Source organism: Ictalurus furcatus, chromosome 8 (genome assembly GCF_023375685.1).
Source record: "Ictalurus furcatus strain D&B chromosome 8, Billie_1.0, whole genome shotgun sequence".
NCBI lineage: Eukaryota > Metazoa > Chordata > Actinopteri > Siluriformes > Ictaluridae > Ictalurus > Ictalurus furcatus.
Genome location: NC_071262.1, coordinates 11,552,461 through 11,574,295, shown reverse-complemented (window position 1 = coordinate 11,574,295; position 21,835 = coordinate 11,552,461). Strand labels below are relative to the sequence as shown.

At 37.0% G+C, this 21,835-nt stretch overlaps 1 protein-coding gene and 1 long non-coding RNA gene across 21 annotated transcripts; one reads left to right on the top strand and one right to left on the bottom strand.

Moving 5' to 3' along the window:
• Positions 1-1,505: 1,505 nt before the first annotated feature.
• Positions 1,506-3,548, bottom strand: LOC128611654 (uncharacterized). The gene is made up of 3 exons (XR_008386609.1): positions 3,162-3,548; positions 2,488-2,581; positions 1,506-2,122 (listed from the first exon to the last, which is right to left on the bottom strand). It is a non-coding gene; the product is annotated as an uncharacterized LOC128611654 (long non-coding RNA).
• On the top strand, positions 3,332-20,385 carry c8hxorf65 (chromosome 8 CXorf65 homolog). Of its 20 annotated transcripts, none has more exons than XR_008386594.1 (9): positions 3,586-3,718; positions 5,728-5,830; positions 6,045-6,131; positions 7,252-7,368; positions 7,507-7,572; positions 9,998-10,135; positions 10,636-11,120; positions 12,035-14,672; positions 14,760-16,962. XR_008386594.1 is itself a non-coding variant. In XM_053631332.1 (6 exons), exons 1-6 carry the CDS (start codon positions 5,235-5,237, stop codon positions 10,132-10,134), a joined length of 513 nt encoding a protein of 170 aa, XP_053487307.1. In that variant the 5' UTR covers positions 4,128-5,234; the 3' UTR covers positions 10,135-10,620. The 20 variants fall into 20 exon arrangements, 1 of the variants encoding a protein (XP_053487307.1); XR_008386595.1 differs by having other exon boundaries at positions 12,035-14,896; positions 15,188-16,962; XR_008386591.1 differs by having other exon boundaries at positions 12,035-14,896; positions 15,138-16,962.
• The last annotated feature ends 1,450 nt before the right edge of the window (positions 20,386-21,835 follow it).

Sequence of the window (21,835 nt, the reverse complement as noted above, 5' to 3'; positions counted from 1 at the left end):
TCACAGAAATTTGCAGACCTCCTCTGGAATGTAGTTGCCTCAGTAGAAACCGTAGCAATCACTGGAAATTTCTATCTTAATTTTGATCAGAATATAAGAGGACTTTTTGGCAGAGAAACCCTAGAAAAAGCCAGACAGCAGAAAGTGAGAAAGAGAGAAGGTCTGCCATAACGGATGTGGTTGAGGGGCCTCCAGAGATATGTTCCCCAGGATGTTACTGAACCATGACTGGCTATGGGATGGCAATTTTATTCCTTTTTTAAATTATTATTATTATTATTAAAATGAAAACGAAGCAGATGTCATACTTTTTGAGTCGTCCAAACCGGCTAATATTCTATTAAATAACTTTAATAAGAAATATATTGGAGTTTTATTCAGCTGTGATAGAAATTTGATGGTGCAGCATGATGGTGGTGGCATCATGCTTTAGGGCTGCTTTTCTTCAGCCAGAACTGGGGCTTTATCAAGGTGAAGGAAATCATGACTAGCCACAAATACCAGTCAACTTTAGTGCAAAACCTGTCTGCTAATGAGCTTAGCAGAAAGGAATTTCACCTTTCGGCATGATAATGACCCAAAGCATACATCCAAATCAACACTTTCTGGCTTAAACAAAAGAAGACCAATGTTTTGAATGGCCTAGCCAGAGCTCAGACCCGAATCCAACTAAAAATCTGTGGTGTGACCTGAAACGAGCTGTGCACAGGTGATGCCCCCACAAACTGATGGTTCTCGGGTGTTTTTGCAAGAAAGAGTGGGGAAATCTTGACAAGTCAAGATGTGTCACGCTGATAGACTCTTACTCAAAAAGACTGAATGGTGTAAACAAAGAAAAAAATACTTCAACAAAGTATTAGTTTAGGGGTGTGCACACGTAAGCAACTAGGTTATTGTAATTAAAAAAAAAAAAAAATTCCCATATAAACATTTCAGATTTTTTCCCCCACTTAATTTGTACACTTTGCAATTTCACGTTAAAGGTGGGAAAAGTTCTGACGATTTATCTTGGTTTCATTTTTTGTTACGTCACAAAAGCCTGCTATTTTAACACGGGTTTGTAGACTTTTTTAATCCATTGTATCTTAGACTGGTCTCAGATATGATCTTTAGGAAAAACAGAGTTAGTGGTATGAAATACTTTTGAAAACCCTAATAAGTTGACTGAACTCGATTGAGTGAACGCGTTCCCTCAATTTAATTGAGTAATGGGGTCTCCCAAAACTTGTATATTTAAGTTCACTTAACTTGGCACTCATGTAGACTGTACTTAAATTGTTAAGTTCACCGAACTTGGTGTTTATATAGCGTACTTGAACAATTAAGTTAATTTAACTTGGTGTTAATTTCAAGTGTACTTACATATTTAAGTGAACTCAAGTCGAAAATTCAACTGAAATTAAAAATTAATTATAAATTAAATCAAATTGACTGTTTTTATTACTTTTGACTGTTTAAGCTTTGTGAAAACATATCAAACTGAAATGAAACATGCTGAATAGCATATTGAATGTCTTTATTGACCAATATTCACAAAATTAATGAAATTACAGTACACACTATACTATAATGGAAATGTGTCACGACCACACTGTACAGCACTGAAGGCTTGGTAACAATGTCCCACATTAACTACTGCACTCCATCAGTGGAAGAACTCTGTGCACTTAAACAATTTAAAATACTATTATACTTTTTCTCCTTCATTTATGGATAATGGAGTTAATCGATTAAAAAAATTGCTCTGAGTATGTAAATCTAACAATGCTGACTCAAAATCTGCAACAATGAGACCTAAACATTTTTCTTAACCAAAAAGCTGGTTTGCCAAGGACTGTACTTTAGGATTGAGGGTGTTCTGCCCCATTGACATCGGTACACAATGTATGAAATCAAACGTGTTTGCGAGGGATTTTGGGTAATTTGGGTCTAACGCATAAATAAGACCAAAGAGAAGACACATTGCTTATGAGACATCCTGCATTTTGTCCATCACCACTTGGCCTTCAAGTATTATCCCTATAGAGGAAGTCAAATGCAAGGAGTTGGGGGGCTGAAGATTGGTGTCTTCGAATAAGATCCCCACTGGCACATCAAGGATAGAGTTGCGATGATCAGACACCTAGTGAAGGAACGGGTATAAATAGAGTATTGTGATCATGCATCAAAGATTGACCATCAATGCATGTTTATCAGAATGCTCACTAAATCTATCAAACACTCAAATCAATTGTATTGACAAAAACTATGAGATACATACTACCAAATTTAGTACAAAGCAAAACTATATTGACAAGTATACATGCGAATTTATGCAAATATACATGCTCCTTGCAAAGCACTTGGTATACACTCTTAAAAGGATGCAGTATAAATAAAGTTTATTAATTTGAAAACTTGGATGAACTTTCAAACAACTGATGGAGTTGAACGTACAAAGACAGTCATGGTGTAGGCATGGAAAAAGTACAGGTTTTGTATGAGCACCTTGTTTTAAACGATAACGTTTGAGACATTCTCCTCTTTCCTCAGAGTTGAAAATGCAATGCTTACATTTCCACATGTTCTTGTCTTATATCACCTGTAATATAAAAACAATTTAAAATATTAACGTTATCAAAGTCAAAGCAAAAACATAATAAAGAACATTACATTGTAATTAAAATTATAATTAAACAACGTTATTCAAAATACGCCTAAACCAGCAAATAAAGGTCTCTGGCTTTAAAAAGTGACAAACATGCTGTAAAGTAAAGTCAAAATATGAAATAAGATTATTTCTCAATCATACCTTCAGAAAATCATGAAAATGTTAATTAATGGCGACATTGGCAAAGTTTGACCGGGAAAATTACTACTGATCTCAGCAGTAGCTGCGATATTCTTTCTCACAGAAATACATGATTAAACTATGATTAACTAATATGATTAAATATTTAAAATCACATGAAGAATCATTTGATATCTCAGTTATCATACCATCACAAAACCATCATTAATAATATTGTTAATTAATGGCTACGTTAGCAAAGTTTGAAACATTTGTAATTATGGCTGCGTTGTCCTTTATTATAAAATGTAGCATTAAGAATTTAACAAACATATTTCACTATTAAAAATCACACAAAATACGTTTATATCAACGTAATAAGTTTACTTACTTAAAATGGCACACGGTGAAAAACCCCCTTAATGAACTTTATACTGAAACCGGTCTCAGCAGCAACCAACAGACGAGAGGAAGAGGACCGCCTTTTGTAATTATCTACCAATCAGTGCATTAGTTCTCTTGTTGCCAGGCAGAACTCCTTGCATGGCCAATCACATCAAAGGAAGACCAGCGTGAGGTATGAATTATGATTTTGAGTTCATAACACTTGAAATCTTAAGTTTATGTATTTTGTAGGTAAATAAGTTAAACTAACTTATATTTTGAGTTATGAGTCCAAAATGCAAAATGTTAAGTAATGTTTAGTCAAGATGACTTGATTGTTTAAGTAAAGACAACATTAGGGTTTATCGTGCAGGGTGTGTGCTGCTTCTGTAAAACTCTGAGCTTTACTACGTGAGCTATAGGGAATTCTGTTGCTATGGTTACCATGATGTAATTTACAAACATTGCATGTTTTGATTCTAGCATAGACCTTTGATATTATTAACATCTTTTCTTATTTTTAAGCATTTTAATCCATATTTCAGGGCTTTCAAATACATCTATGTAAGTAATACATTATCAAGACTGTTAATGTCATTTTGAAAAATGAATTTATATAATATATAATATACAGTAGTGTGCAAAAATTTAAGGCACCCCCTTTTTTTTAGTACAAACTTTGTTATAGATTTGATATTTTATGACTTATTTTATGACCATTTAGATTCCCAAATATTAGTTTTCTAACACAAAATTTGAAATGTTACCGAAAAATGTTTGTATGGCAGTAAAGAAAGCAGCGTATTACGTAAGAGACCACTTTTCAGACAAAAAAAGCACAATGAAGGCTGCTGGGTTTTGCTGCAAAAAATAAGACACAAGTGCGACAGTAAAAAGTAGAAATACACACTGCACAACCAAGTACAAATTACACAAAAGGACAGAAGACAGAACTGTAAGTTTATTGTGTGTGGTGTGACCAAAAGGGTTACAAAAATGTTTACTATTTGGAGGAAACACGGCATCAACCCACTAGAGCATTACAGACATCAAACGCGTACAGTAAAACAATTAAAACTCACAGATGTAGCTGCCTGTCTGCCATAAAATGTGTTCCTGTGTATGTGTGTGTATGTATAATAGTGTAATAGCTTGCCCAACATCATGGTTAGTATGCCGTGGACATGACCTTGTGGAATTTCTTTATGCAAAACTAAATCTGCATACTCCAGCAACACCAAGTTTAATAACGTGATCTGCATTTGACCTGCTTTTATAAAGACAAATGTTTACCAGAGAGAAAGCATACTTCACCATATTCTCCTTTAAATACTTTTTTAAATACTTTGGCCACACTAATAATTATTTATTTTAAGATGTTTTGAGTGTCTCAAAGCATAATACCTAGGACAAAGAGGCTATATATTTACATTTTTTTCCTTTTTATTTATTTTTTGAGGTAGGTTTTGGTTGAGACTATAAGGAGTTAGAGAAACATTGTACTACTGTTGTAATATTACAGCAGACCACATTACTACCTCTGCTGTTTTTTCAGCTGTGTGGTAAAAAAATACTTTCCTTTTTTAAACAGGCCGTTCAAAATTGTCTCATGGCGTTAATCAGCGTCCCAAACTGCATGATATCTTCCTAATTAGGTTGCCTACTCCATTATATGTAACATCTAGTGATGCACTCTTTTCACACCACCCCATCGTTGATTATTCTCCTATAACAGCAATTCCTGAAATGCTCTATTCCTCTCATACCACAGCAATTTGCCAAAACAATTAAAAATATTTATTACTAAAAGAAAGACATTTCAAATTTTTTACACTTAATTTTTGTGGACCGTCTATGAAGCAAGTTATTACCTGATATCACTTGCTTTATAGCAGCTATAAAAAGTCGTTCACTCACCTGCCTCTCTCTCTCTTTTTTGTTGCTCTTTATGAAGTAAATTTTTTTAAAATGCAGCTTGTCATGTTACCAAGAAACTAGAAATTGCTCTGTCTTGAAGACTTTCCTGTGACAGAAAACATAGTGATAGTTAAAGTGCTAACCCTGGAGTCCCCTTACATAAATGGTAAATAAAGACAGAAGACTTCTACATATCAAAGATGATATGCTTTTTTCTTCATTAAATAACAGCTTTTTAAAATCTGTTTATTAGTCTTGGATTATGTGGAGCATCTGCAAGTCCCTGTGAATTAACTGTTAGTAAAGGAGCAATGATGGATTAGATTGAGTGCATTAATATATAACTGAACTATTGTCAGAGTCTCTGTTATAGAAAATTAATCAACACCTTCCGACTAATCAGAATTGAGAGTATAATGAATCTTAAAGAATGTTGGGGTTGTCTTTATACATATTAACTACTAATAGGTGGTGTCAAGGAAAACCATCAGAGGGACGGAGAGACAGAAAAAAACGCACTTTGTGCAACTATTTAAAACGCCAGGCATAGAGTACAAATCATGTGACGTGTTTCCCAAACAGAAATGATAACATAGGCCCTTTAAATGTTGCTTTGCCATGACACACATGCTAAATGACATCATTCTGCCCCACAGTGTCACTGTTACAGTCCACAACAAAGACAAACTGACCTCCGGGCATCGTGTGCCAGCTTTTTATTGAACATTACTGTAATGTTTGTTTATATAAAACATGGGGGTAGGTCATCTATGATCTTCTTTATCTCTACAGAAATGTACTAATATGGAATACAAATTTGATATATAATTCTTTATTCCCTATCACTTGTTTTTTGTTTTTGTTTTTGTTTTTTGGGTTGGTTGATTATAGTCAAGTACTCAAATATTGATTTAAATATCTATCTATCTATGTTTATAATTTATAATAATATGTGTATAATATCTATGTTTAGATAACGAGCAGTTTTTGGTCAACACCAATTGCTCCATCATTTGCCTGCTGCAGTATGTGAGATCCAAGCTAAAACTCACTGATACAGGTATACACATTCACAACATGCTGTTGGAGAATTTCCTCTATTCACTAAATAAGATGCAGCAGGACATCATTCAGTTAAAATGGAGAAAAGTTCTCGTTTTCTCTGCAGAGTGAACACACTTCAGCAGTATAGCAGTAGTGAGTTATCATTCATTATGTTTACGTGCACATCAAATTCCGTTTAAGGTCTATATTCAGGTTGCAGCCATATTCTGAATACGATGTTTATATGCGTACAGGCTTTGGAATATTCCTGTATACATGATTGTAAGTATGCCTAAGTTACCATTCCTAAATACCTAGCCTACAGATAAGTATCTGTTAGCACCTACAATTCCTTGCGGACTGAGCATGCGCATATATCTCCTTTCATGGATTTTCTGAATAAGGTGTTTACATGCAACAAATTTCCGATTAAAACCGGCATATTCAGAATATTGTCTTAATTTGAACCGGGCAATCAGACTGCTATGTGTTACGTGACTCAATACTAATTAGATTAATATCGGAATATTGATGTGCATGTAAATATAGTCATTGAGAGGTGTTCCTCTTTGTGGTGAGGTGTAAACAATAAACCAGTTCCTTACACGTTACAAAATAATGAATATTCATAATTGTATAGAAAAGGTGTATACGAGTTTCACATATTCTTATTATGTAACAATAGCTACAGCAGGTGGTTTCCTATAATCTTATGCATATATTGTAATTTTGAAAGGAACCCTAGCAGAATTATTAAAACAAAAGGCAGCGATTACAGGAATATGATGTAATAGCAACATTTCCCCAACACATGCCTGTCCACAAATCATTCTTAGTTATATTAAATGATCTTGAAGGGAAGAAATGTGTAATGAGTCTGATCTTCACAGCTGACCTTGATGTAAATATTTCAGGCCCGCTCTTAACTCAGACTGGCTGGTGTCTACTTACACCTGTGGCTCACCCAGAATTAATGTAGCACTCATGTCATTAATGTTATGTGTTTCATGCTCTGCCTAATAGAAGGTGCAAAGAGACACTGGCTTTATACAATATCTCTGAAATGTTTTCTGGTATAATTGAGCATGTGTGTGTGTGTGTGTGTGTGTGTGTGTGTGTGTGTGTGTGTGTGTTAGATTTAGTGGATCTTTGCGATGAAAGAGGAGCACTGCTCTTCCTGTCTGGACACCGCCAGGACTATGCGAGTCAAATATTAACCCCTCGCAAAACATATATAATATGCACCATCAACCGTAAGTTCTTATTTCTGAGGAATTTATTTTCAATGAGAGAGAAAGGTCATCATTAAAAAAAAGAAGCACACTGTGCTTGATGTAAAAATGGAAAAGGGGGGAAAAAATCACTCATTTTGCATTTTCTCTTTATTTCAGGTAGTTCTGAAGGAGCATACGTCTCCATCACCCCACATGTGGCAAATCCTGACTCGGTACTACAGGGTAATGTATCACAGAGAGTTAGATGCATTTTCTGAAACTGATTGTACAGATGCATTAATAATAAAGTATTTACACTTACAGGCCACTTTATTAGAAACACATACCTAATACTGGGTAGAAGCCCCATTTGCTCTCAAAACAGCCTCAAATCTTTGTGGCATGGATTCCACAAGGTGTCGGAAACATTCCTTTGAGATTCTGGACCATGTTGACATGATTGCATTGCTGCAAGTGCTGCAGATGTTATCGGCTGGACATTCATGCTCTGAATAGCATCCCAGTGGTGATCTGGTGAAGGTGGAGGCCACTGAAGTACACTGAACTCATTGTCAAATCCATAGAGCTTGTTTGAGATGACTTGTGCTTTGTGACATGATACATTATCAGGCTGGAAGTAGCCATTATAAGATGGTTAGAAAATATGTACATCACCACCACCAGCCTGAAATGTTGACATAAGGCAGGTTGGCTCCCTCAATTGATACCAAATTCTGACCCTAACATCTGCCTGTCACAGCAGAAATCGAGATTCACAGATTCTTGACTGACAGGAGTGGAAGGAACCTGAAGTGGCAATCTTCTTTTGTAGCCCATCCACCTCAAGGTTTGGTGTGACGTGCGATCTGAGATGCTTTTCGGCTGACCACGGTTGAAAAGTGTACTTATTTGAGCTTCTGTAGCTTTCCTCTCAGCTTGAACCAGTCTGGCCATTCTCCTTTGACTTCTCGTATCTACAACGTATTTCCACCTGCAGAACTGCCACTCACTGGATATTTTTTTCATGCATCATACTGCATAAACTCTGGAGACTGTTGTACGTGAAGATCCCAGAAGATCAATGGTTTCTGAAATGCTCAAACTAGCCAACAACCATGCCATGATCAAAGTCACTGAAACGATATATTCCCCATTTCTGTTGCTCTGATATCTTCAAGGTTTTATGCATTGTACTGCTGCCACGTGATTGGCAGACTGGATAGTTACATGAATGAGCAGGTGTTTCTAATAAAGTGGCCAGTGAGCGTATATTTAGGGCTCAAGCACTGAAGGTGCGTAGGCACCTATTGTATCCAGTACTTAGGGACCAAGCACCGAAGGTGCGTAGGCTCTTATTGTATCCGTTAGTTTCTTTTCTTCTTCTTCTTCTTCTTCTCCTTTTTCTTCCCCACTGGGAGTCTGTGGTGGCCCTATGAACCGTAAGTAGGAAAAGGATGAAATTTGGCACACTCATAGATATGATCATGAATAGTATCTGGACCAACTATGGTCTCTCTAGGACCAACTCTATAGCGTCACAAGTAGTTCAAACATTCACGTTCCAAATGGTTATAATTGTTCATCTGTTGTTCATCAGATTACTCTCCTCATGCTGATCACAAGCCATATCTTACATTAAGACTCCACACATTAAAGTAGTCACCATTATGAAATCTACAGTATTACGTTTTTTCACTACTCCTCGTTCAAATTTTGTCCAATTCTTACCAAAATTGACTCAGATGATCAGGGAGCAGAGCTGCACAAAAATTACTGAACATAACTCTGATAATCATATCTGTTCAAAAGTTATGATGTCGCAAATTTAACAATGTTGACCCAAAATTGGATCAGAGGCTGTATCCCGGCCAGACTTTGATCAATCATAATGCATCTTCATTAGCACCATGATCCAAGGGTCCATGCCAAATTTGACAACAGTACTACCTATAGGTCATGAGATTTGTAAAATTATTCTTTTTTCATACTTTGGCAGAAAATTATGATCTTGATGTCTGCGGATTCATTGGTTCATGGCAAATCCGTGGATACCAATTTTTCCAGGATCGGACAAACCGCCTGTCCGCCATTTTGAAATTTGACATATATTGTAATATCTTTTAAAATATTTGACATATTGGCACAAAATTTGGTAGGGATCATTCATAGCATGTCCTCTAGGTACAGGACAAATTTGAACAGAGCACCACCTAGTGTTCTAGAGATTTAAGTTTTTTTGTAAAAATTTAACTTTTGAAAACATTGTCCAAAATTAGGTTTCTTTTTGAGGCATTATATGTGTGTGCACTGTGATAAATGACAAGCATTAATTCTAAAGGTCCTGAATTTGATTCCTGTGTGGTACAAGTTCTTAACGTTTGTGTAACATTTTGTCTTTCTGTTCCTTTCTTTTGTGGCTCAGCATTGCAGTTATCTCTCAACCTCTTGCCATGCAAATACATGCCTCTGTTCTGTTCATTTCCTGTTCAATTTTATTCTCAGCTGTGCTTCTAAACCTATATTTTATTCATTCATGTTCTCCTCTTCATGTTCTTCAGGCTCCACATTGCACTTGCTGCACCATTGGTGCTTGGCCCCTTTAAACGTTGCTTGCAACTTAAATTTTTTATTATGTTTGAAGAGGTGATTTTGTTTGTCCTTCTTTCAGGAGTGCTACAGAATGGGGTAGTCAGTCTTGAGCAGACTCGTCGTAAGAACCTGCATGCTTTGGGGGGCCGTAAAACGGCAGTACAGACTCCGGCTCAGAAACAGCCTGTCAGACCTCATAATCCAGCAAGCAAATGAGGTGTTTTTTTTTTTTTGGTCATAGTTTATTACATTCCTACCTCAGAGCTTCCTTTACATCCTCTGTTTGATGAAAATTCCCATCTAAAATGTTTACACATAAATGGCTCAGATAAAGATTAAAATGGTTGCTTCACTGACTAAAGGTCTCCTTACCCTGTCGCAGTTGTGCGATTTCATTCCATTTTTTTAAATCATGGATTTAACGGTGGTCACTCTGTGGGATGTTCATAGTTGCTGGAAAGTGGTTGCACCACTGTTCATACAAACAGGGGTGAAAATCCCAACTTTTACACTTTTTATTTTCAAAGAATTTTGAAAACTATATACATTTTCCACTTACTACAATATAATGGGCCATTTCGTGTGGATCTTTCTGTTTCTGATTATGATACTACAAAATGTATGGAACTTGGAAGCTGACAAAAGTATTTGAATAGGAATTTTGTATATCTGAATTATAGACATCCATCCATCTTCCATACTGCTTATCCTACACAGGGTCACGTGGAGCCTGGAGCCTATCCCAGAGAGCTCGGGACACTGGACAGGGTGTCAACCCATCACAGGGCACAATCGCACACAGTCACACACTACAGACAAATTGGAAAGGCCAATCAGCCTACAAAGCATGTCTTTGGACTAGGGGAGGAACCTGGAGGGAAAAAAACCCTGAAGCACAGAGAAAACATGCAACCTCAGTGCACACACAGGGCAGAGGCGGGAATCGAACACAACCCTGGAGGTCTGAGGCAAACATAACCACTAAGCCACCATGACCCCTTGAATTTAGCTATGTTTTTCATTTGTTTTGAACTTGCTAGGGGTAAGAGTACAGATTTTAACAAGTCATACTTAAATAGAAATCCCCCAAATTCAAATGTCAAAAATACAGATTTTTATGTAAATTAGGTCCAGGTTTCGCAGGGAAAAGTAGATGTTTCAGACAGGTCAAAGTCAGCAATCACCCGCAACTCAAATCAAAGGTAAGGTTAGGTAAGATTAGGTAGGGGGAATAAAAACAGAGAAAGATGAACTGGAATGAGGTAAGTGCATCAAAAGCTTTTAGGTTCTTCTCAAATAGCTACTTTTCTACAGTGATATTAAGCACTCAATGTTTAGTATATGCCCAGTGTAACTATTAAGTAATGTTCTAGCTAGTTAGGTTACACTAATGTTAGTTTGCTGGCAATTTTTGCAGCTAACAGCCTAAACTCCAGTCATGGTAGAGTTCCGCTTTCTACCTCATTTAACACATCTGATTATACTAATCAGATAATTCCCAAGACATTTATGGGCTTAATTTGGTATTGGAAGAGAACACAAATCTCTGTAGGGTCGTGTGCCCCCCCACCCGAGGCCTGAGTTTGACACTCCTGGGCTACTCCTGGGAATGTTGGCTAAATCTTACTTGATGCATTTTAAATTAATGATAAAATTGCACCAGGCTCTCAGGGACACTCTATAACTTAGGCTGTTAGTTGCTAACAATTGCTAGCAAGCTAACATTAGCATAGCTTAAATAGCTAGGCATATGTAGTACTGTTGTTAAACATCATTACTGAAAATTTGCTATTTGAGAAGAACATAAAAGCTTTAGAGGCACACCTCACCGCTAGCAAGTTGAAAACAAAGGAAAATATCTCAAACACACCGTAGATAAAAATTAATTTTATGACGTGACATGTCTATAAATCATGCCATATGTGTTTTATGCCATGAATTTTGTGACATGTCTATAATTCAAATATACAAAATTCACACTGAAATACTTGTCCGCTTCCAGCTTCATATAAATGTGGAAAGATGTAAGGGCTGTGAATACATATGCAAAGCACTGTATACATTACTTATTTAAAAAAGAAATGACTTATAAATCCTTCTCTCCTTTTTTATGCAGTAAGATGACGTATGAACTTGAGTTCCAGCCTTAGTATTTGGTTCTGAAACTTAAGGGATGATGATGAACAGCATCTTCAGAATGTGAGAAGAATGCATTGTACATATCATGGAGGAATTACAGTTCACAATATATTGTAAAAGAGTTTGGTGTCACTCCATCTATGCAAGATGGAGTGATCTACATGGAGGTTAAGCCAAAACTTAATATAAAGTTCAGTCCAGTTCAGTAGTACAACCCCAATTCCGAAAAAGTTGGGACAGTATAGAAAATGCTAATAAAAACAAAGAGGAGTGATTTTTAAATGTATTTTGACTTGTATTTAAACCAAAAACGTATAAAGAAAAGGTATTTGATGTATTACCTAGTCAACTGCATAGTTTTTTGAAGATAAACATTTATTTTGAAATTGATGCATGCAACATGTTCCAACAAAGTTGGGATGGGGCAATTTAGGACTAATAGCGATGTGACAAGTTGAAATAAGAAGGTGATGTGAAACAGGTGAGGCAATCATCTAATCATAGTATATAAGGAGCCTCCAAAAAGGCCTAGTCCATCAAGAGCAAGGATGAGTTGAGGCTCGCCAATCTGCCAACGGATGCGTCAGCGAATAATCCAACACTTTGAGAACAACGTTCCACAAAGACAAATCGGTAGGATTTTAGGCATTTCACCTTCTGCAGTGCACAATACAGTTAAAAGATTCAAGGAGTCAAATCTCAGTGCATAAAGGGCAAGGCTGAAAACCACTTTTGAGTGCGCATGATCTCTGATCCCTCAGACATCACTGTCTTAAAAACCATCATGAGTCTGTAATGATATCCTGACATGGGCTCGGGAATACTTTGGCAAACCTTTGTCAGTCAACACCATTCACCACTGCATCCACAGATTCAAGTTAAGGCTTTACTATGCAAAGCAGAAGCCGTACATCAACACTGTCCAGAAGCACCGCCAACTTCTTCTCAGTGGAATCGTGTTTTGTGGTCTGATGAGTCAACATTTCAAATAGTTCTTGGACAAAACAGCCGTCGTGTTCTCCGGGCCAAAGAGGAAAAGGACCATCCAAGCTGTTATCAGCATCAGGTCCAATAGCCAGCATCCGTCATGGTATGGGGTGTGTCAGTGCTCATGGCATGGGTAACTTGCATATCTGTAAGGACATCATTAATGCAGAAAGATATGTACACATTTTGGAGCAACATATGCTGCCATCTAGAGCAGGACAACGGCAAACCACATTCTGCCCGATTAGAAGCGCATGGTTATGTAAGCAGAGAGTGCGGGTGCTAGCATGGCCTGCCTGCAGTCCTGACCTGTCTCCGATTGAGAATGTGTGGTGCATCATGAAGTGCAAAATAAGGCAACAAAGCCCCCATACAGTTGTGCAGCTGATGAAATGCATAATGGATGAATGGGGAAAATTCCGCTTGCTAAACTTAACCAACTTGGTCTTTAGCACCCAAACGCTTAATAAGTGTTATTAAGAGAAAAGGTGATGTTACACAGTGGCAAACAGTCGACTGTCCCAACTTTTTTGGAGTGTGTTGCAGTCATCAGATTTGAAATGAGTGTATATTTTCAAAAATAAATTAAATTCACAAAGTAAAACATAACACAATAACGTGTTACTAATGTGTTTTCAATATAGTACTGGGGGAATTGAATTTTCACATTTTTCAGAATTGGGGTTGGATAATCTTTTTAGCAATGGTGAGTGATATTAATATAAAGGATTTGAAATGGCTGGGTATTGACAATGAAGAAATATTATTAGGTAGTTCCACATTAGGACGGATGGGGAAGTCAAGGCTCAGGATCAGAAATATGATGGATGTGCAGACAAAACCAAAAAGCATGATAGTTATTGCCTGTTGAGGCTGGGCAATGTGGACATAACCATGCAGTGCAGTTTATGAGTTGCAATGTGGGTCCTTTGAATGATTTTATATTGGATATTTGTTCGTTTTGAGATGATGAAATTTTGAAGTCATAGAGAAAGTGAACACCAATTTGTTTTTCCGAATGCAATACATTTCTAGGTGTTTTACATTTAGGCCGTTTATCTCCATCCTCCATCTCTCTCTACTTCTCAGCACCAGCAGACCTGCTTTGACATGTCATGATGATGTCAACACAGTCAGCTGTGATTGGCTTATATGAATACCTGTTTTTTACCAAGATTCACTCAGCTGGGACAGAACTGATGAAACACTCAAAGCACGCATTTATATTTAGAAAGGTGTAGGCAAGGGTATTGTGCCAACATTTATGCTCGTTTTCATATTTGCTTAATTCTGCCAGCCTGAATGAGTAGATGTGGAAATAACATCTCAGGAAGGCAGCAGCCTTTCAGATAAAGAGCCTTCTAGAAATCTCAACAGACGGGTGATCTCTTATCTTTCCATTTTCTGTCGCCTGTCTTCTTTCTTACAGTCATTAATGTGGTTGTAATTTTCGGTAAGAACTCTGTCCTGAGTGTGGGAGCAATTTTGCTGCTCCAGACATATTTCTGCAACATGTGGGTGGAATGCAGCTGTGCAACAGTGACTGAAATGTCAGCAAGCAGTTTTTGGCTTTTGCACCCGTGGTGATCATGTAGAACAATTTTTTTTCCCTCTGATCTTTTAAACAGGTAGTTTATTTTTATGAAATGTTGAAGGCTGCAGTTTGGAAAGTGTAAAGGATTAAGTACTGATTGAGATGTTCTGTAAGATATCAGCAGGAAGCTGAGGTAGCACTGCTGTGACCAGGTGGTGATGCGGTTAGACTGCAACAACAACTTCTTTCTTTATGAAGGAAGTGAAAATTCAAAAAAGACTCCATTGCAAAATCTTTTCCATAACGACATAAAATATGGTATTATTGAATCTTCTGCTACACATACATAAATGCATTGATGATTAATCATTAAATAAGGGGTATATACTAGAATAAGGAAGCTGCTTTTTAGTTTGACTTCTGAAAATGACCAGCATTACCACATCCTGCTCTGAGTACTGTACATAGTAATATCATCACACTCACTGCATTTCCCCCATGTCCATGTGGGTTATCTTGTTTTCCTTCAACCTCTTATAAACATTGGTGAATTGGTTAGACTAAAGTGCCCCTAGGTGTGAAAGAGTGGGTGAATATGTTTGTGCATAGTGATGGACTGACATCACATCCAGGGTGTATTCCCACCTCACGCCCAGAGTACCTTGGATACGTTCTGGATCACTGGTTACTGAAGATGAATGGCTGAATTTCTACATTAGCACCGTCATTTACTTCAGCTGATGGTAGCTGCCTTCTAGTGGTTTTTTCATGATATTAGAGTTAAAAATAGTTTTATGTTTGTTTTTTTTTTGTTTTGTTTAGCTTTGCATAATTCTGTTCATTTTATAGAAAATTTATATACAGTCATAGGAAAAAGAAAGTACACCCTCCTTCACACCTATGTTTTTATTTATCTGGGCTTAAATAAGAACTGTAAACAAACAAATAACTTCAGGTGACAACAAAAAACATTAAGACAGTTGGCCAATCTTCCGAGGAATGGGGGTCACAGCAAATTCAGTCTAAGTCCAGACCGCTTAATGCTCAGAGATGTAAAAAAACACAAACAAAAAAAACAAAGGGTAACATGTGACCTGCAGGCCAGTGGAACCACATTAAATGTTTGTTTGTGATAGCACAATCAGAAAAAAACTGAATAAGTATTGCTTTCATGGGAGGGATCGCTAGGAAAAAGCCCCTTCTCTCCAAAAAGAATATGGAACATGACTTAGGTTTGCCAAATTGCATCTGAACAAACCACAAAAGTTCTGGAACGATATCCTTTGGACACAGCATATCACCACAAACTCCTCATACCAACTGTGAAGCATGGTGATGGAAGGGTGATGATTTGGGCTAGTTTTGCAACCATACGACTTAGGAAACTTGCAGTCATATTGAGACAACAATGAACTCTACTTTATACCAGAATAATCTTGAGACAAATTGAGGCCATCTGTCCAGCAGCTTAAGCTGGGCTGAAATTGGGTCATGCACCAGGACAATGATCCCAAGCACACCAGCAAACCGACATCTGAATGACTAAAGAAGAAAGTCCAGACCTCAACCCCACTGAGATACTGTGGTGGGATCTTAAGAGAGCTGTTCATAAATGAATTTCCTCAAACATAAATTAACTGAAGCAATGTTGTGAACAAGAGTGGGCCAAAATTTCTCCAAAACGATGTGAGAGACTGAAACTCCTACAGAAAAACTTATTGTCACTAAAGATGGTTCTAAAGGTTGCTGAATTATAGCATGTAATTCTTATTTGTTTGTTTATAGAAGTTGGTGAGGACCACACAATTGTTATTTGTTATAGGCCCTGTTAAAGTTATTGTTACAGGCCCTGAAAACATAGAACTGAAGGAGGCTATACAGTCTATGTCCCATGACTGTATGTTATATTGGGATCTAATTTGTTTCATGGCTGTTCCACAACATTAAACCACACGATAGTGTGGAAAAAAGTGCACCACCACCAGATGTTACATACATAATGGAGTAGAAACTAACTTGTATTGTGGACTTTAACAACAGTAAATGTAACTATAAAACTTTTAAACATCATGAAGTGTTGTTCATTAATATATTACAATTTGTGATTGTTGGTGGTGGTAGCAGCTCAGTGATTAAGACATTGGTTTTCTGGTTTGAAAGTCATAGGTTCAAATCCCAGAACCACAAAGCTGCCACTGCTGGGCCTTTGAGCAAGGTCCTTAACTCTCAACTGCTCAGTTGTATAAATGAGATAAATGTAAGTTGTTCTGGATAAGGGGGTCTGCCAAATGCCATAAATGTAAAATCTGGCAAATTGCTGTTGTATAAATCTTTGGGGTGTGCTGTTATATGAAAAATAAACTGGTTCTTATTTTGACACATCACACCACCCCGTCATAGATTATTTAAATATACATCCATTGTCATGTTTTATTCCTTTCTTAAAACATAAATGATTCAAATGATTGTAAATGTCATTTGAAATTTAAGTTGTATTAAAAGTGTGAAATGTTAAGATTCGAAGGTTTATACAGTTTTCCTGAGAAGCCTGTCTATTTTTAATCTGCCTTATTTCGAGCTTTACTTCCTTTTTTTGTCATTACTGGTTCCTAAAAACTGAGTCCTATAGAATATGAAAACTGAGTGTGTGTGTGTGTGTGTGTGTGTGTGTGTGTGTGCTTATAATGCCTGTCTGTTAAAGAGTGCTTTATTTACTGAAGAGGACGGAGACACAAGTGCCCTCTCCCTGTGGAACTGAGTCCATGCACAGTGTGGGTGTGAGAGAGCAGAATTCTGAGCACAGGCCCTGTTCACCTCTGAGTACTTATAATTCAGTAACTAGCACTGTTAAGAGGCCCATTGCAGGGATGTTGCTGAATCGCTTACTTGTTCTGTGGCACGGAGAGGGGATGAGGCTTGCAACCATTTTGCTTCTGATTACAGTTCTTCCCTTTTTGTGTGTTGGACAAACACTACATCACCCCACCCGCCACCCTCCAGAGGCACAGTGGCTCTTCTCTTATGTGAATTGTGTTCATTCAATGAACCTTCAACTCTAAGCACAAGATGAAACTACAGTATATGCCCTGCATATCAGTTTATAAAGGGCAAAATTGATTGACTGATTTTTGGAAAACAAAATATCCTTACATCTTGTCTGTTATGGTTTTATGTATGGTATATATGCTACATTATTCATAAAAATAATTCATAAAACTTCCTTTGATCTGGCTGTTTGGTTCCACTTATCATAATGTGAAATAGACTGCATATACTGTAAAGTTAGGGAGTGGTTCCAGTGACAGTGAGCTTACTGCCATAATTAACCCTAATTACATTGCAGCAATGACAATCTTGGGCCATTTATGGACTATTTTTGTTCATATTCTTGGGCCACCCTTAAAATATGCCACTTCTGAATAAACAACTTCAATAACAAATAAAGCCTGAGGGGAACAGCAGTATGAAATGGCATTGACGATAATACTCTCATAGGATAATGAATAATTGGCACCATGCTGAACTCACAAACAGCCTCCTATGATAAGGCTGGCCGCTTTAACATCGCATGCATAAAACAGTAAACATGCCGTGATTGAGCCTGTCTGATAATTGTGCAATTGTATAGTGAATGTCACAAGGATCTTGGTCTAGAGAAAACAAAAACAACTCCAGTTAAATAAGCAGAATTGAATGAAGCCCAGTTAGTAAGTTATTTTCCTAAACAACGGCACTATTCATTCAGGGTCAGTGAAATGACAGAATTAGTCCAGGGTTAGCAGAAAATAACGAAAGGCCAGAGAGGCCTGTATTAAGAGTTCTGTGGGGAGCAGCCAGTGTGCGTTTAGTATGCAGTTTTGTAGTTTATAATACTGGGTGAGAGAACTTATTAAGTCATGTCAGATCCTTTATCTTTATTACAACTGAGTGACAATTTCTAAAATCATGATTTTCTTCGGAAATTTCAATCTCAGTATGTTGCATATTCCTTCACTACTTATAAGGTTTGTACTGTTTGCTTAAGGACCAAAGCCAAGAAAAATAATCCAGAGGAATCAGTTATCTTTCTGCGCCCCAGGCCTCCTAACAGAGTCCTGCTTTGAACAATAATTCAATAGTATTCCATAAATACTGTACATTACCCAGTGCTAGTACTTTTAAGCCTCAGTTGGGAGATTGAATTGCAGATAAATATTGTTGCCTATCTCTAATGGAATCTGAGGCAAGAATTTTTTTAACCCTCTCTTTTATTTTATTTTTTTTACTTAAAATTGCATGATATATGAAAAGTCTGTCATTATATCAAGTATTAAAAATTAAATGGATTGCCCAGCCCATGAATAAGGCTAAAACAGCATGCTAGAAATGTTTTTTTTAAAAAAGGTAATCTTCCAATGTCCAAAACTTTTAACCTTAAGGTATTAAATTATGTGATGCTGAAGACACAATTTTAGAAAATACTGTTGCATGATGTAAAGAGATGCAAAAATAAAATCCCATTAAACAAACAAACAAACAAGCAAAAAAAAAAAAAAAAAGCAAAAAAATCTAAGGCATTCACTGGAATATGGCACAAAAGCAAACATTTTTTGTAGTTAGAAGTTTTAGTCATATATATATATATATATATATATAAAGAGCCTTAAATTGACTAATTGTAGACATTATGCATGTAAGGGTTAAGATGTCATTATTTCTTTATTAGTGAATTCAGAATGTGTTATACTATCCATCCATCCATCTTCTATACTGCTTATCCTTCTCAGGGTCATGGGAAACCTGGAGCCTATCCCAGGGAGCATCGGGCACAAGGCGGGGTACACCCTGGACAGGGTGCCAATCCATCACAGGGCACACAATCACACACACACTCACACACACACTCATTCATACACCACGGACACTTTGGACATGCCGATCAGCCTACCATGCATGTCTTTGGACTGGGGGAGTAACCGGAGTACCCAGGGGAAACTGTGCTATACTATTATAATGTAAATAGCAGTCTAACTGTCTCCCATAATAACATTTCTAACAAGGACTGAAAGCTAATAGCTAACGTTGGTGGAATGCAAATGACATGATGGTGTTACATCAAGTTCACATTCATTATTAGTTGATATAATTCATTATTTTATATGTGTATTATTATATTTGTACGTACCTTACGATTGATTATTTTATGTGACTGAATACCCATTTTCTCAGTGTAGACCATAAAATGAAGGTAAATTTTTATGCCTGAATCTAATGTACCCTGTCCCAAGTATGTTTGTGTTTGTTATCCTCAATTTGATATAGCTGGTTAAGAGCCAGACCAGTCTCTGTTAGAGCAGAGAAAGCACAAAAAAAGTGCCGGTCATGCACTGTTCTACTGTACTCTGTACAATCATCAGAAAATGTGGTGCCAAAATTAACAGTAACATTAAGCTATTTTGATTATGTTCTATTATTTTTTTGTCTGTTATGGAAAACAAAGCAATAAATGCTGGTCGGGATTATTTACACTTTGTGTGGCGCCTCTGACTGAAAATTTGTTCAGTTTGCTGCAAGCTGGTTCAGATACATTTTGGTAAAATGAGTAATAACTGATTTGAAGTGAAAATGCATTAACACAGCTATAGCATGATGATGGGCTTTACGCTATGACTTAAAATTGAAATAAAATTGACTGACAGAGCTCGCTATCTTTTTTTTTACTTTAAGTTTCTTTGTCCATCATTTCACACTAAAAATACCCTTGCCTGGATTGCTGTGTGACACCAAATTATGTTTTAGTATCATCAAGGAATAATCTTTCAGCGAGGTATCCAAACTTTTACAACTCGCATGTACGACTCACATTCCCGATGAAATGTTCATTAACTCTTGTGAATGACCAACACTTTTTAAAATGTCACTATTTGACAGATATAAGCCAAAGTTCCAATTATTTGCTTTCTAGTTACACAATCATAAACTGTCTCCATTTAGCTCCATGGAGTTATTATTGCACCTAGTGGTCATAATTGGGAACTCCAACAAGTGCTATTAGAGGCCCAATGAGGCAGAAGTCATGGTGCCTCATGTTGACTATATAGAGGAAGAGCAGTGGAAAGGACAGTCATAGACAAGACTACCAAATGGGGCTAGTTTAAAAATGTTGTGTTTTACAGAAAATAACCAGAATTAAAGCTAATCCATTTCTGCAAACAAAGGCCAAATGTTAGTGCTGACAGTATGTCTATGATGTATAGAATTTAGAACATTTCTAAGATTTATTGTGACGCTTGGGAGAAGAAAAGGGGGTTATGCAATAGATAATATAATTACATCAGAAATGTGTGTGCACCACGGTGACCTTGTTTCACATACAAAGGCTAGGAAAAAGAAGAAAAATGTGTCTCCCTTTTTCAACTTTTTGAGCTAGATTTAGGTCTTTTGTGTGGGTTTTGAGATGTAGTTGGGACAAACATTTTTCCTGAAACCTGGCATTTTTCCTGAAACCTGGCAACCCTGGTTAATTATATTAGCTGTTCTGTGTGTGCCTTGATGGGAAATTAACCTGATGTATCAAACAGAATGAAAGTTTGTTCAACTGTGTTTGATACAGAAGGTGTGTTTTCCGTCTAAAACCAGTCAAAGCGACTTGCTGGACAGGTTAATGCTCATTTTCATTCCCTGAGGCACACCTGCACTAAAGCGCAAATAGAACAGATAGCATAACATCTTGGTTAGGGCTTCACAGTGACCCTGACAAAGTGACCTTCTAAATTGCTCACAAATCCATTTTCAGATTTGGAAATGGTATGTCAAACTTCACTTTCCTGACAGCTGATTTATCCAAGAGCTGTTAATGATTTGCAGCCCTGAATGTAACCCATCCTGTACCGACGCTGATTTTCTCTCTCTCTCTCGCTACTGTACACATTGATTGAACATCATTGAACAGTTGATAACGTCAACAAAATAGATTTCATGTTAAAACTATAATGAATTCGGAAATAACTCGGATGCTCATATTCATGTACTCATAAGCTCATTGGGTCCTGGTTACACAATAGCATTTTTTGACTATATAGTATACAGTTATAGAAGGGAAATTATTTACAATCTCACTATCCAGTGTCACCAAGATGAGAATGGGTTCCCTTTTGAGTCTGGATCCTCTTGAGGTTTCTTCATATTTTCTCAGGGAGTTTTTCCTTGCCACCATCACCTCTGGCTTGTTCATTAGGCATCAATTTATACATTTAAAATTTAGATCTGGAATAGAAT